The following is a 13,903-nucleotide window of genomic DNA, read 5'->3' on the forward strand; positions in this document are numbered from 1 at the left end:
GCATTACACTAAATACACAAAATAATGTTCTTTTTAGCAGCATCATATGACCCCTTGAACGAATCTGCGGCTTTGGACGATTTGGAGAGTCAGTGACATAACTACAGCATTTTGCTTCGTTACTGAATGAATGACCCGATACCTGGCTCATTAATACAGCGACTTGCCGCCATCTATGGCGGTTTTATTTTTAAATCTACAAGTATCACTTCAATTTGCCATCATTTATTGTTTTATTTATTATATTAATAATACACTTAATGGAATGTTAAGAATATGATATAAAACATGACATACAATTAATAAGAATAGAAAATATTTTCCTCTATAAAGGTAAAAAATGCGCCTGTAAATCAATTTAAGGGGGCAAATATTGTCCTTTAATAGAAAAGGTGTGACTCTAAGTGGAAGAGAGGGGGTACGCAGAAGAATGTTAAATGCCCCAGGGGGTACGCCGCTGTAAAAAGTTTGAGAACCACTGTTCTAGAACACTGTGGTCAAGTAGCAAAGTATTTTTTACCCCCCAAATATACACGTCCACATGTGTATAAATTTAATGACGTGATAGTTAAAGCAATTTAAGAGTTCAGAGAACGATGCAAATACTGTTATTGCAAAACTAAAATCTTTAACACCATTAATAACTTGAATATTTTAACTTGCAAAATAAAATAAAATAAAAAATAGACATATAATTGGTAAAATATTGACACAAGTGGATAACATAACTAAAAATAGCAGTCCAAAACTGTTTTAAAAAGAACAAAATTATTGTTCACAAATTATAACAACAACAAATATCTTTACTTACACAGCAAATAAAAAACAGACTTTGTTTTGTTATACTTGCAAAATAAACTAAAATAAAAAAGTCACATAAAATTGGTTTAAAAAAAAGGAGGAAAACAACTAAAAACAGCAGTCCAAAACTGATATTAAAAAGTAATAATAATTATTAAATTTATAAAACAACATATATATTTACTAGTTCTGTAATAAAATAAAACGTATCAACCCAAATCCTGCAAAACTGTCTCTCTTTCACATATCTGTATGCATAATGCACCATCCACCACCTGCTTGACCTCAAAAACATTAGTGCATTTTTCCATCCATTTATCAAATCCTTCCTTCAGTTTTACCTCAGCTGGTGTTCCCGAAGATTGGACAGCGCCTCCATTCCATGCATGTAGGAATATACAATCTCCAGGTCCTGCAAGTAAGAAGAGAAAGAAAGAGAAAAGATCAAAGTCTATTCATCTGCAAAAGCACACGCTCTCCCAGAATTCTCAGCGAAGGATGAGAAGACATTTATATCATATTGAAACGAGTGGTACAGAAAATGGCACTGCTGAAACACATGGAGAAATGCAGTTACAGAAGAAAAATTGAAATGTCTCTCTAAAAATAATGGAGACCGGGAGCAACATTTCAATGTCATTTTACAACAGTAAATAATATATTATAAACGATAAACAACAGTAATAAGAAAAAAAATGCACAATATATCCTGATACGCTTATTTGTGATGAAAGCAATTAAATTAAGTTAAAACTGCCCTCTTCTCATCTATATCTATTTCAACACTTTTCTGTTGTATCCGTTACTATGGCCCATTTCTTAGTATTTTTTTTTATATCAAAAAAAGTTTATAATATTAAATATCATTTATAGGTATAGAGTGCAAACAGGACACTACTGAACAAATAGTCTCAGGTCTCTAAACAGGTCCTTTCACCAGAGAGAGTCTTGCTTGAGCTGTAAGTGGTTCTTCAGACAAACCGCTCACAGTGTCTATGTATCTGAGGCTGAGCACACAGCAGGCCCTGTCCCCTTCCACATGCACAAAACCACTGACGCCAGAACTGGGCCGCCTTTGTGCTCACAAAGGCATGCTGGGATAGTGATGAGGACAAAAGAGGTTCTGTGCTCACACACAGACGCACTTGATTATGAACTGAGAGACCCTGTGTGACAAGGAACACAAATGCAAACACACAGCTCGCCAAACATTTGCCTTCTGATATAGCACAAGTAAACCTCTGCTTCCTTGTTTTCCTATTAAGACTAAAGGATTGCTTGATAAATAAGAATTGAAATGAAAGAAAGAGAAAACACATGGCTGTATGGCCAGGTAAGATTGGGCCAGAACAGAATAGATCATATTTTTGGTCATTTCTTAGTAAATATGCTGAGATGCAGATCCAGACCAGATAAAAGTGAAGTATTAACTCTAAGGTTAAACAACAAAGCATCTTAAATCTAAATCTTAAGTCTTGTAGGCTCTATTTTTGGAAGAGGGCGGGTGACCCTAAATTGACCCTTATACAAAGGTTACAGAGGACAAGGTCAAACTGTACTGGAATCTATTCATGGTGACCTCCTCCAGCTTTTGCAGCCTCACAAGTGGCTGAATAGAAAATTACTTAAATGATGTTTTGTCACCTATTTTATTTAATCTATATATTCATTTAATAATTTATTACTAAATGAGAGCAAAGTAGAGTTTATTACAACTATTTAAAACATTTTTTTAATTGTAAAATTGCAATTGCCAAGTTGTTTTGAGTGGATTTAAGCACACCTGGTCTTCAGGGTGGTGGCTAGGGTGTACTGCTTAGAAACGTAATAGCACATCTCACTTCAACAAAGCCAAATCATTTGAGGCATCATTCATATCTGTAGCACAAACGGTGTGGCACATGTTACGGGTTACATTTAATGCTTAACAGTTTGTCCAAATCCATAACCCTAAATATGAGCATCAGTAATAGTGATGCTTGCTTTAGCAAGCAAAAATAAAAGAACAATAAGACTGTGACAATGACAAAGGACCTCCTGGCTGGCATGCACTACACAAAACCTCCACTAGATGTCAGGCTGGTGTAAGATTTCATTGATTCGTGTCCAGCTCTTTCTGCTCCTCTTATCGCCTCTACTGGCTGGAATGAAGCTCTAACAGAACACTGTGGCTTTCTTCTTTACTAAATTCAACATGGAAAGAATTTTCCCATTTCTTCAGTCCCAGTGTCCCCATGAGGAGTTTTCACTCCTTTATTTTCTCTCTCTGCCAGGAGTTCATAATGAGACCAATACAACTTTGCTCTACATGCACAATGAGAAGGAAGAGTTTTGAACTAATATACTTGCATGTGAGAAGAGGATTTTGACGTAACACCATTCTTTGCTATTTTTCATCAGTTGTACATGTGATGAAATCCTAATTAATTTTGAAATTAACATACACAAAATATTTTGTTACTGTTATTGTCAACTAAAACTATTAAAAACATTTTTGCTAATTGAAATACATCAGAAACAAAAAATAATAATAAAGCAAAACCAATATTAAATGCACTCTATAAAAATATGTAAAAACTGGGCACAGTGTACTTTAATAATATGCAGGAATGTGTTTTAGATTTAATAGATAATGTCCTGGCAGGATTATTAATATTATTATTATTTATTTTATTATTATGTTTTAACAGTGAAAAAAAAAATATATAAATTATTCATAATATATATATATTTATTTTAACTATACATATTAAACAAAAAGTAATAAAAATTACAAAAGCACAAACCACTAAAATTTTAACTAAAATCTGAATGAAAAAACATTATTTCAAAGCATGACTTATTAATTATATACTATTATATTATATAAGTAACACTAAAATAACATTTTATAATGATATTTAAGACTAGCATCATTCAGTATTAGCAACATCCAACAAAATGGGAGTGGTATCGTTAAAAAACCCCAGTAAAAAGTAAAATGTAAATGCTTGTGGTTATTGATTATACATTTTATTGTTTTCAGTTCCATCAGATTTAATGGCTATGCCTTTTATTAGTTGTTGTAACCCTATAGCATACTATAAAAAAAATAAAATCAATATTGGCATGAAAAAAAAAGAGCAACAATATTACTATTGCCATAATAACCAAACGGTCTTGATGCTGAATCATTCACACATTGTGGGCACTGTTTACACACAAAGCAAAAGGGTGAACAGATTCTGGACGAATTGCCACTACAAAAACCACCAATTTTTTGTTTCTTTCTACAAATGGTTGAGCCTCTGGCACAAGTTTCCAACAGATGACAGGTTCAGAGTTAAACGCCACTAGGTTTTCGCACACACTTTGTCCTCTCTTTCATAGTGACTACTTCCTCCCAGAGTGCTTTGTGACAAAGGTACCATTGTGTTTTGTGATTGGTCAAACACAATATGTGAAGCCCAGGGCACTCAGCCCTCGCTGGTTAAGCAACTCTCGTGGGAGTCAGTGGGTGCCATGGTAACAAGCTGAGCGACAAATACCGCTGAGACCAGGTGAAGTAGGAATGATGAAACCGGTGAGTTATGCAAACAACAGTAGCTGTTTGCAGCAGCCTTGACTAAAGCCTTCACGAAACTCAATGAACAAAGCCATGAGACTGTACCTGTAAAGCCTATTTTATGTGTTCTGCACACATCACTAAAGAAGCTCATATATAATACAACAAATATGAGCAGAAGTCCTTGAAAATGACAACAAAGAGACCCTATCTTTTCCAAATAGGTGTTTTTTGCCAAGCAACATGACATTTTTTCAGTCTGTGCAAATATAACCAGTTCAAAATAATGCTTCATATTATTCTGTATGATTGTTATTGTGTCTCTTAACATTTTTTGTTTTGTTTTTTGGGAAGCTTTTTTTGCACTGGAAACATATTAGAAATGTTTATATTAACATTAAGATATACTATATGGCTTCAGAAGAATAAAATATAATATCAAATAAAATACAAAATATTTTAAATACATTTTTTATTTTATTGCATTGTATTATTTTATCTTACTTTTTAGAAATAGTAAAATATCGTATATAGTACTAGACATAGTAAGATATAATGCTTATAGCTTCAGAAGAAAAGTTTTTGTTTTCGAGTTCCACGGAAGAAAGTTTGGAACCACATGAATAAATAATGACATGTCAATGACAATTGGCAGCAATGGCAAAAAAATTATTTCCATATTTGAGTGAACTACTCCTTTAATGTTGCAAGTGAAAACCAGGAGATCAGCAAAACCAGCTCAAAGCACGGTAATATTAACATGGTAATATTTTACCATGTGCCATCTGATGCCATTGTGCAGTGCCAGCACACTGCAGCTGTTTATATTCTGGTATAGCATGTTTGCTGGCTGTCCAAGACAGTGACTGCAAAAATAAACTAAAGTGTTTTGCTGCTTTTGCTACTTAAAGTGCCTCTTCTCAGCTTTGTATCCCAACATCTTGAATGCAACCCATTACAACGCATCTTGAATGGGTCAAGAGGCTCTTCACATTCCACTCAAGGCATCACTGTGACCATGGCAACCGGCAGTCTAAGTATCTACAACATCAGTGTCAATAATTTCCCTCCATAGCAATAAACAGCGCTGGGATAAGCTGTCTGAGCAGGTGGCATCTAAAACCCATCAGTCCGATGAGGACAATCATCCCAACACGAGGCTGAATTGTATTGTTGGCAGGGTAACTAGCATTAAGAGTCCCTAACCACAGCTCAAGAGTGGTTTGCTGGGTATCTGCATGGTTTAATCAAAATCCAGGCACTACATCCAAGGAGAAAGGAGTGACATAGGCAGACATAATCAACATCTTAATGCAATGACTTTAATTTATATTGACCATAAAGAGGAACATTTAAATGGAGTAATATTGCTGTATATAGTGATACATAACAGTGGCGACGTTGACACAAAGAAGGTATCAAATCATTAAGGCATGATAATTTATTTTAAAATAGCATCGACTCACATACATTGCCATACAATACATACATTACCAATTAAAAGATTGGGGTCAGTAAGATTTTTAAAAAAGAAATTAAAACTTTTATTCAGCACAGATGCATTAAACTGATCAAAAGTGACAGTAAAGACACTTAATAATGTTACAAAAGATTTCTACTTTAAATCAAAACTGTTCTTTTGAACCTTTTATTCATGAAATGTATTATGGTTTCCACAAAAATATTAAGCAAATGTTTTCAACATTAATAATAGGAAATGTTTCTTGAGCAGCAAATCAGCAGATTAGAATGATTTCTGAAGGAAAATCTTGAGACACTGAAGACTGGAGTAATGACTGCAGTAAATTTAGTCGGTTGAGATGCTAAACAAATCGCGATTCATTTAGGTGTAGGAGTTTATATGAATGCATGTCTGAGGGGAACTTACTGTCTTTAGAAAAGTTTAGATGGTATTTTTTCTTTTCATCTTGCCTCTGTATAATGCATATTAAAGTTCATAAGTGCTTTGTTTACAGCGGAAACCAAGGAAACGCTTTAAACGCCACCTGCTGGCAGAGAGTGAATCTGCATCTCATTCAGCTCATCTGTTTCATGCAGATATTTTTATTTATAGTTTCACAAAACTGAAGTCAAACCATTCTGTTTTTGCTTCAAATTTCGAAATTATACAATCTAATTTAGATTAAAAACTGCTCATGTTGCATGTATGCAGCATCTTTGTTTGGATCATGATAAATCTCATTTTGTTAAAAAAATAATAATAATCGTGAATCGAATCATGAGTTGAGTGAATCGTTACATCCCTACCCATTAATGTTGCAAGTGAAATTCAGGTCACAATGCCAGCTCATCACAGCAAACCATGTACATATACATGTAACTTTCCATATAAATAGTATAGTTTCCTCCCCATAACGCAACATGACACAGAGGGCGCTATTTTCCAACAAATTATGTTTGAAAATGGCTTTTCTGTCAGCAAAACAATCAGTTGCTATTTTGTTGTCAGCTCTGCATCCACCCCTTTAAGAAGATCTGCCCTTTTCATGTGCCATGAGCGGTTTAACAATCACCTCAACAATGCACATATACAGCCAAGGAGGACACATGGTGCCTGTCCTGAAGGTCAGCCTTGACCCAGGCTGAGCACTAAAACTGACCTCTTTCTGTCAGGGGTCTAGTAAATGGAGGCCCATTGGACACAGATCCCATGACAGAGGAAAGGCTGTGCAGCTTGTGGCCGTAGGGAATGATCGAGATTCCTGGGATGATAAACACATGATGAACGGAGGGTCTGTCTTATGAAAGCGAAATAGATAAACGAAGACCTCTCAGCACCATTCATCAATACGGTTTTATCAATCATAATAGAGAAACTGTACACTGAAAAAAAACTTGGTGTAGAAACAATTTTCTCTCAGAAATTGCAAGTAAATTTCACAAATAATTGCACAGAAATGTGAAGTGAATCATTGAATTAAACATGCAGTTTTGAAATAGAAAGACTGAAATCGTATTATCTTGTAAAACATACTACGATAATATTTGTTTTATTTACAACTTTGAAAAATCTTTTTTACAGTTTATATAAAACTATTTTTATATTATAATTGTATGTATTTTATTCAATTATGTTTCTGTATTATTATTAATATTTAATAAAATCTGTCATTTATATAACCAGATTATAATATAAAAAAAATCTAAATATATGTATATTTTTTAATGAATTATATAAATGTCCTGCCTGACCATGCAAAGTTACTTAATTATTTATATAAACTGCACACAATACAGTTATGAACCATATATTATATTATATTCTTATTATCATTTGCATTATTGGCTTTAACTTTTGATCATATATAGAACATGCACTATCCACTACACTGAAAATATCTGGTAAAGAAACAATTTTTTTACTCAGAAATTGCTAATAAAATTACAAAATGATGTAAATGCACAAAAATCTGTCTACATAAATAAATAAAAGCTTACGCATGTGGAATGAAGCACACCAACACCAAAAAAAGCCAAACAATCAGCAAGGGAAGCAAACAGACTTGGACTAGCCACAAAAAAAAAGGTGTCTGCACATTTTAATTAGCCTCAAGTGATTTGTCAACTAGACAGCCAAAGTGACTTGTGAGGTCATGCGTGGCTCTCTAAAGAGGGTGTTACTGCTATTTGTCTATCTCAAGAAGTGTGGCGACATTCCCTGTACTGCATCCAAAAGAGAAATCACTGGTCTGCATTGCAAAAATATACCGCAAAGAATAAGAACAAAGGGAAATGTGGCACGTCTTTATGATCAGACAGCTATGTTAATGTGAGGTCTCCAGCATGCATTGTTAAGCCAGGTCAGCAGTATAACTACCACGGGGGCACATGCCAACCTATAGATCACTCAGTGTGGCATTTAAGAGTGTGTCATTGCGTTCCCTGTGCCAACTGTGCTCACACCGCACTGTCCTTGAGACCCTATTGACAGTGCGGCTCTTAAGGGTATTTTTATCCGTAGAACAGCACATAGCACCAGGTGGAGTCTTTGCAAACAAAAACAAGGTCACTAGCATTAGCAACTGAATATACAGTCGCCGACAGCCGGCTTGGTCCCAACAGTATGGTTACAGCCGTCAGATAAATTCTCAAAATATAACCAACAATGTAAAGACTGAATGATACACTTCATAACGGTGTCAACAAACCTATTTTTGTATGCTTGAGGCAGGCTATATCTGAACCGTTTATTGATCTGGTGACATTTAATATTTCCTCGTTGCTGTCCCCAGTGTGCATATCCGATGCTAAACAACAGCTTAAATTGCCATTTGTAATAACCCGACATGAACGCATATAGTCAAACGCAGCTCAGAAAGAGGAAAGCTGGAAGCATGTGAATGGGCTTAGCATCATGTCTTTAACTGGCAGCTCTAATCCTATAAGAACAAAAGCAGAGAGTCGCATCAAAAAGACAGACGCACTCCAGACACCACTGCTGCCTTAGAGGCAGACTGTCATGACTTCAGCTTTAAAGTGGCAAAATTGCTCAGTTTGGAGAGGTCTAATGATACATGTTCACTGGTGTGGATAAAATCCACTCAAAACGACCAAAACAGCAGAGGTCTGTTTTGGAGGCGTATCCACAAAATATACAGCAAGTACAGTTCAAGGGGCTCTATAGCTGTAGAAAGGTTTTGGTTAGCATGTCTGTTCATCTAAATGAAATGAAACAACGAAAGTGTGCTAGTTCCATTCTGCATTAAATGTAGCACTATGTAGCTTTGTGATTTCAGCGCTTAACGACAAAACTCTAACATTAGCTCAACATTTATGACAGACATTGCAACCTCTGCTTGAAGGCCTACTGGCTATGAATTAATCTCTCATTCAAAAATTCACAATCATGCTTCACTCACTCAATGCCAGTAAAACTGCGCTGTGGAGAGCTTAATCATTGAGGGTGCATTTATGCTAACTGCTAATGCTAATCAGATGCGGGCTCCAATGACAGTAGGCCTACCACAAAAAAAATTTGAAAAATCTTTCTTTCTCTGTTTGTCATTCATGAATATTTACAGACTGCTAGCCATCACATATCAACCGACTATATTTGGCCAAAAGCTAAATGCAAGAGCTCAACCAATATGGGTTTTTCAAATCTTGATGCTAGTGTCTAGGCAGTTTGACGATACTATGCCAGTTCAAATATAAAGCAATTTAATGACAACATATGAAATGCAACAACCCTTATTTTATACATTTAAGTAATTTGCTTATTATACATAGACAGACAAGATTTTGAAAATGACACTAGGAGGCGCTATCAGTTTTCTTAAGCTATGGATACACAGTTATTGGTTGATGCCTATAACTCAAAAATAGCTAAATATTAGCTGGTATAGCTGTTTATAACTGACCTTTTTGACTCCAAGGCCCTTTGTCTGAAGCAACATTTGAAGGCCCTCCTATCTAAGCTGATATGTACCTACGGTACTTCTGTTGTCATAAAACAAATAAACTCATAAATAAACTCAAAAACATGATGTCAGTTCAGTGTTTGACATCTTAACTGTTTGTGTTTTTTTTAGCATTAATTAAGATTATGTTAATATAACTAAACTTTAATAATTTTAAGACTTGTTGGTGCCCCACAGGAAGTTTGCTGAGGCCCCCTATTGGGCCCCACCCCTCTTGTTGATAACCACTAGTTTAAAAATTACATTTTCAGATCATTTGCCAAAATTAGCAGTTTCTAAGTAAAATTATAAAAGAAACAAATTTTTTCAAAGGAAAACAAACTGAGTGGGAGTTGAGTGGGAGTCAAAAAGAAGATTTTTTAAATCCTTTTCACACATTGCATCCAATTTCATACAGAAATACCCTTAAACTCACACTGTCCTCATCTGTGTCACAATGTGTAATTCACAGGGGAATAAACACACCGGCCTTGCCAGTCTATGTGAAAGTAAATCAGCAGGAGGCCAGCTGACAGACCAGCTTTTCTGTATAGCATGTGTGATTAAACTGCAGGTGCTTTTGCAGCAGTCTACAGGCATTTATTCTGACAACCAAGCAGCTGGCACACTGACACATCACATGCTGAAACTGATCTGGGTTGCATCCAACCCCTTAAATGGGGTGTACATATACCACTAGGATGTGTTTCTTTTGAAAGCATGCACTAATGATTGAAAGGCAATGGGAAAACTGAATTAAATATCTCGCGATGGCCAATTAGAGAGACAAAAACAGGAAGTGATGACAAGGCAGACGATGCTGGGTCTCAGTTCTGCTCTAACACCTCCTGCTGTCGAGTCAACACCTTTCGAGCTGCGTTTGTTCACGCGCCGTTTTAATGCAGCGCTAGCGACTGGAGCCCCTGGTCCTGCCAGAGGCTGCATTATTCATGTTGCAAATACGTGTGAATAATTAACAGAGTCTGTCCACTTTGCTGCTGTTGAGTCAAGAGTCGTTCTGAGACACTGCTGAAGCAGCTACCATGTCTGGACGCTATGTCTGCTAAAAAAAAAAACTATTCTGAGATCCCTTACTATTGTACGTACAGCTGTGATGAGCAGAGATGCATGCTCAGGATTCATGTCTGTCTTATGCTGACACTAGCAATATTCATAAGGATGAAGCTGCAAGCGAAGAAATTATGGAATAAGTGTCTCGAATTTGAAACCTTAGTGAACTTATCAACCTGCCTCTGTAATATGACACATGAACAACAGGCGAATCGGCTCCGCAGACATTTTTTTTTTTAACCAGTGCATATGTGGCTGTTAGAGGGCAGGACTGATTTATGTTACCCATACTGTAAACCAGGATATTTTCAAAAAAAGTCCAGATAAACTTGTTTTAATGGTTTAACGAGCATTATACAGAGATAAATTGGTGTACAAGTCACAGCAGGCTGCTTCAAAACACGAGCGAGTCAAAGATTGTTTTGTGAATCTTTTTGTGTGACTCACTAAAAAGAACCAGTTCATAAGAGTCATTAGTTCAAATCAAACATCACAGCTCCAACAGTGTCCATTACTGGATGCAGAGAGTGCAATACACCTGAAATGAACAAAATATAATCTGACGAATCCACACATAGATAAACCAGTGTTGTTTTTGTATTAATTATATACTATTATAGTTTTAATAAGATTTTGAATTCTTTTTTTAACTGAATTTGAATTATACATTTTTTATATATTTTAATTATTTATAGATTTTCATTTAAAATTTTTAACAAGCTTGCAACATGCTTTTTATTATTAGTTTTTTTAATATATTTCTAAATAATTTTATTTTTAGTGTTTGATTTATTTCAGTTAATACTTTTAGTACTTTTACTAAGTACTTTTAGTACAACTAAAGTTATTTCAGTTAGTTGCAAAGGCAACATTTCATCTAATATTTACATTTATATTTCAGCTTCATTTGAATAATCAAAAGCTTTTTTTAATAGTTGGGATGATTCGCTGATTCTCGCTAACAACAACTATATTTTAAACTGTTCTTTTATCCACATTTGCAGCCATTTTAATCCCTGACAAAACATACCATTCGTGTCTTAATAATCATATATTTTGGTTTGTGGCCATAACGTTTCAAATAAGATGCAATTTTAAGTATCTTTCACTAAACAAAGCATAATTCATAATTAAAGCATAATTTACTGGATCATCCAAAAATATGCACTCACAGATGGATATTAAAACCATTTGTTGTTGAATTGTAAAAAAAAAAAAAAAGTATTCCTCTGTCAGTGAACTACCAAAACCACATCAAACTTTGACATAACAGCAAAGAAATTGTCTCATTAACGGGCCAGACATCTGTGAGCATCACCATCATCACACAGCAGAACATACGCATTAAATCATGCAGAACAAGGAGGCGGCAGCCAGAGAGGATGACGATGAGAAGATGTGCTGTTAAAACGCTTCCTTCCAAAAACAAGACTTCTTAATCCCAGCATTCTTTTGAACTACATCAATGACTAGCTGCCTCATTATTATTTCACTGTTTCCAGGACCTTTGCTAGCTCAGATGAAGTGAGAAAGGTGAAGAGAATAATTCAAATGAGGAGATTTTAATAAATGTCATGCATGAGAGAAAGAACAGAGTTTGCACACAAACCTGATATAGAAAGTGGAAAGTTTCAAAAAACTGTACACGTCACAGTGGTAACGCTTTATTTTATGAACCAATTCTCACTATTAACTAGTTGCTTATTAGCATGCATATTACTAGCATATTGTCTGTTTATTAATACTTATAAAGCACATATTGATGCCTTATTCTGCATGACCATGTTCTAGATCTCTTAATCCTACTCCATACCTAAACTTAACGACTAACTTACTAACTATTAATAAGCAACAAATTAGGAGTTTGTTCATGGAAAACTCTTCTAGCATTCCCTATTCTAAAGTGTTACCGTCACGGTCTGACATGTTAGAGAACTTCAGCCTTATCCTGTGTTTGTGCAATCGCTGAATGACAGTTAATAAAATGTCATGACAATAAAAATGTCATGTGGTCAAATCTATGTCTACTAAAGCGGACGTTTATTTTTCTGCTGCAATACAAGAACTGAACTAGGGCTGCACGATAAATCGCATGCGATATTTAACGCGCATCTTGTCAGTAAAGCCATTCTGTAATCAGTGGTAAATCTCCATCACCTGCGGGCTTTCACATGGAGCAGCATTAACTACACAGAGCCGTTGTTCACCGACAAGCTGCGCAAAACATGCGCAAAATATGATCGTGGTTTTGCGCAGCTTGTCAGTGAACAACGGCTCTTTACCGCTGATTAAAGAACCGGCTTTACTAACAAGATGTGCGTTAAATATCGCATGCGATTTATCGTGCAGCCCTAATGACAACAATGCAGCATGCTGCTTCTTTTTGAAAGGTTTATCATTGCGTGCTGCATACTTTAGGGGTCCCTGGCCCCAATTGTATAAGATTTCTGGCTCTTGCCATTTAACATGGCTAGATTATATTTGGCTATGGAGATTTAAAAAAAAATTGTTTAAACATGGGTCTTTGTTCCTTCTTCCTTATCCCACATAACCATCTTAGGGCGCTTTCTTTTCATTGTCACCTTTAACCTCTTTGGAGTTTCTAAGTCACTATTCTTTTTACAGTCACTTTGGAACCATATGTATTTTAAAAAGCAATGTACAAACAAACTGAAACTGAAATATCGTTCAGCATATTTCACTCTGTATAAACAAGAAATCATGAAACACTGCACATTATTCATTATTCTATACCATTTTCACATTTGTATCTAGAACACTGGTAACGGAGACCATCTCCCTGGAGTAAACTAGCATGTGATTACTGTTAAGAACAATGATGAAAATGATCTTTCATCTGGTTAATGGCTCAGCAACAACTTCTCCCAACAGGTGATTTCCAGTGTTCTGTAAAAAAAAATCCGTAAAATTTACGGTAGAAAACCGGCAGCTGTGGTTGCCGGAATTTTACCGTGAAAAATACGGTTGCAACATTTTAGGTTATTCGGTTTTAACTTACATTTACAGTTAAATACTGTAATTTCATTAACTGATATAATGTTAATAT

General features: G+C 35.4%; 1 protein-coding gene across 4 annotated transcripts in view; it reads right to left on the minus strand.

Annotated features, from left to right (window-relative positions):
- Positions 1–13,903, minus strand: part of LOC107758567 (rap guanine nucleotide exchange factor 2-like) — a 122,359-nt gene that overhangs the window by 85,086 nt on the left and 23,370 nt on the right. For all 4 annotated transcript variants that reach the window (XM_016576335.1, XM_016576337.1, XM_016576336.1 and 1 more), the window contains exon 2: positions 1,143–1,213. In XM_016576335.1, coding sequence (XP_016431821.1) covers positions 1,143–1,213 — 71 coding nt within the window. The remainder of the gene's footprint in view (positions 1–1,142; positions 1,214–13,903) is intronic.

This window comes from Sinocyclocheilus rhinocerous, unplaced genomic scaffold, assembly GCF_001515625.1.
Source record: "Sinocyclocheilus rhinocerous isolate Xijiao unplaced genomic scaffold, SAMN03320098_v1.1 scaffold354, whole genome shotgun sequence".
In the NCBI taxonomy this organism is placed as follows: Eukaryota; Metazoa; Chordata; class Actinopteri; order Cypriniformes; family Cyprinidae; genus Sinocyclocheilus; species Sinocyclocheilus rhinocerous.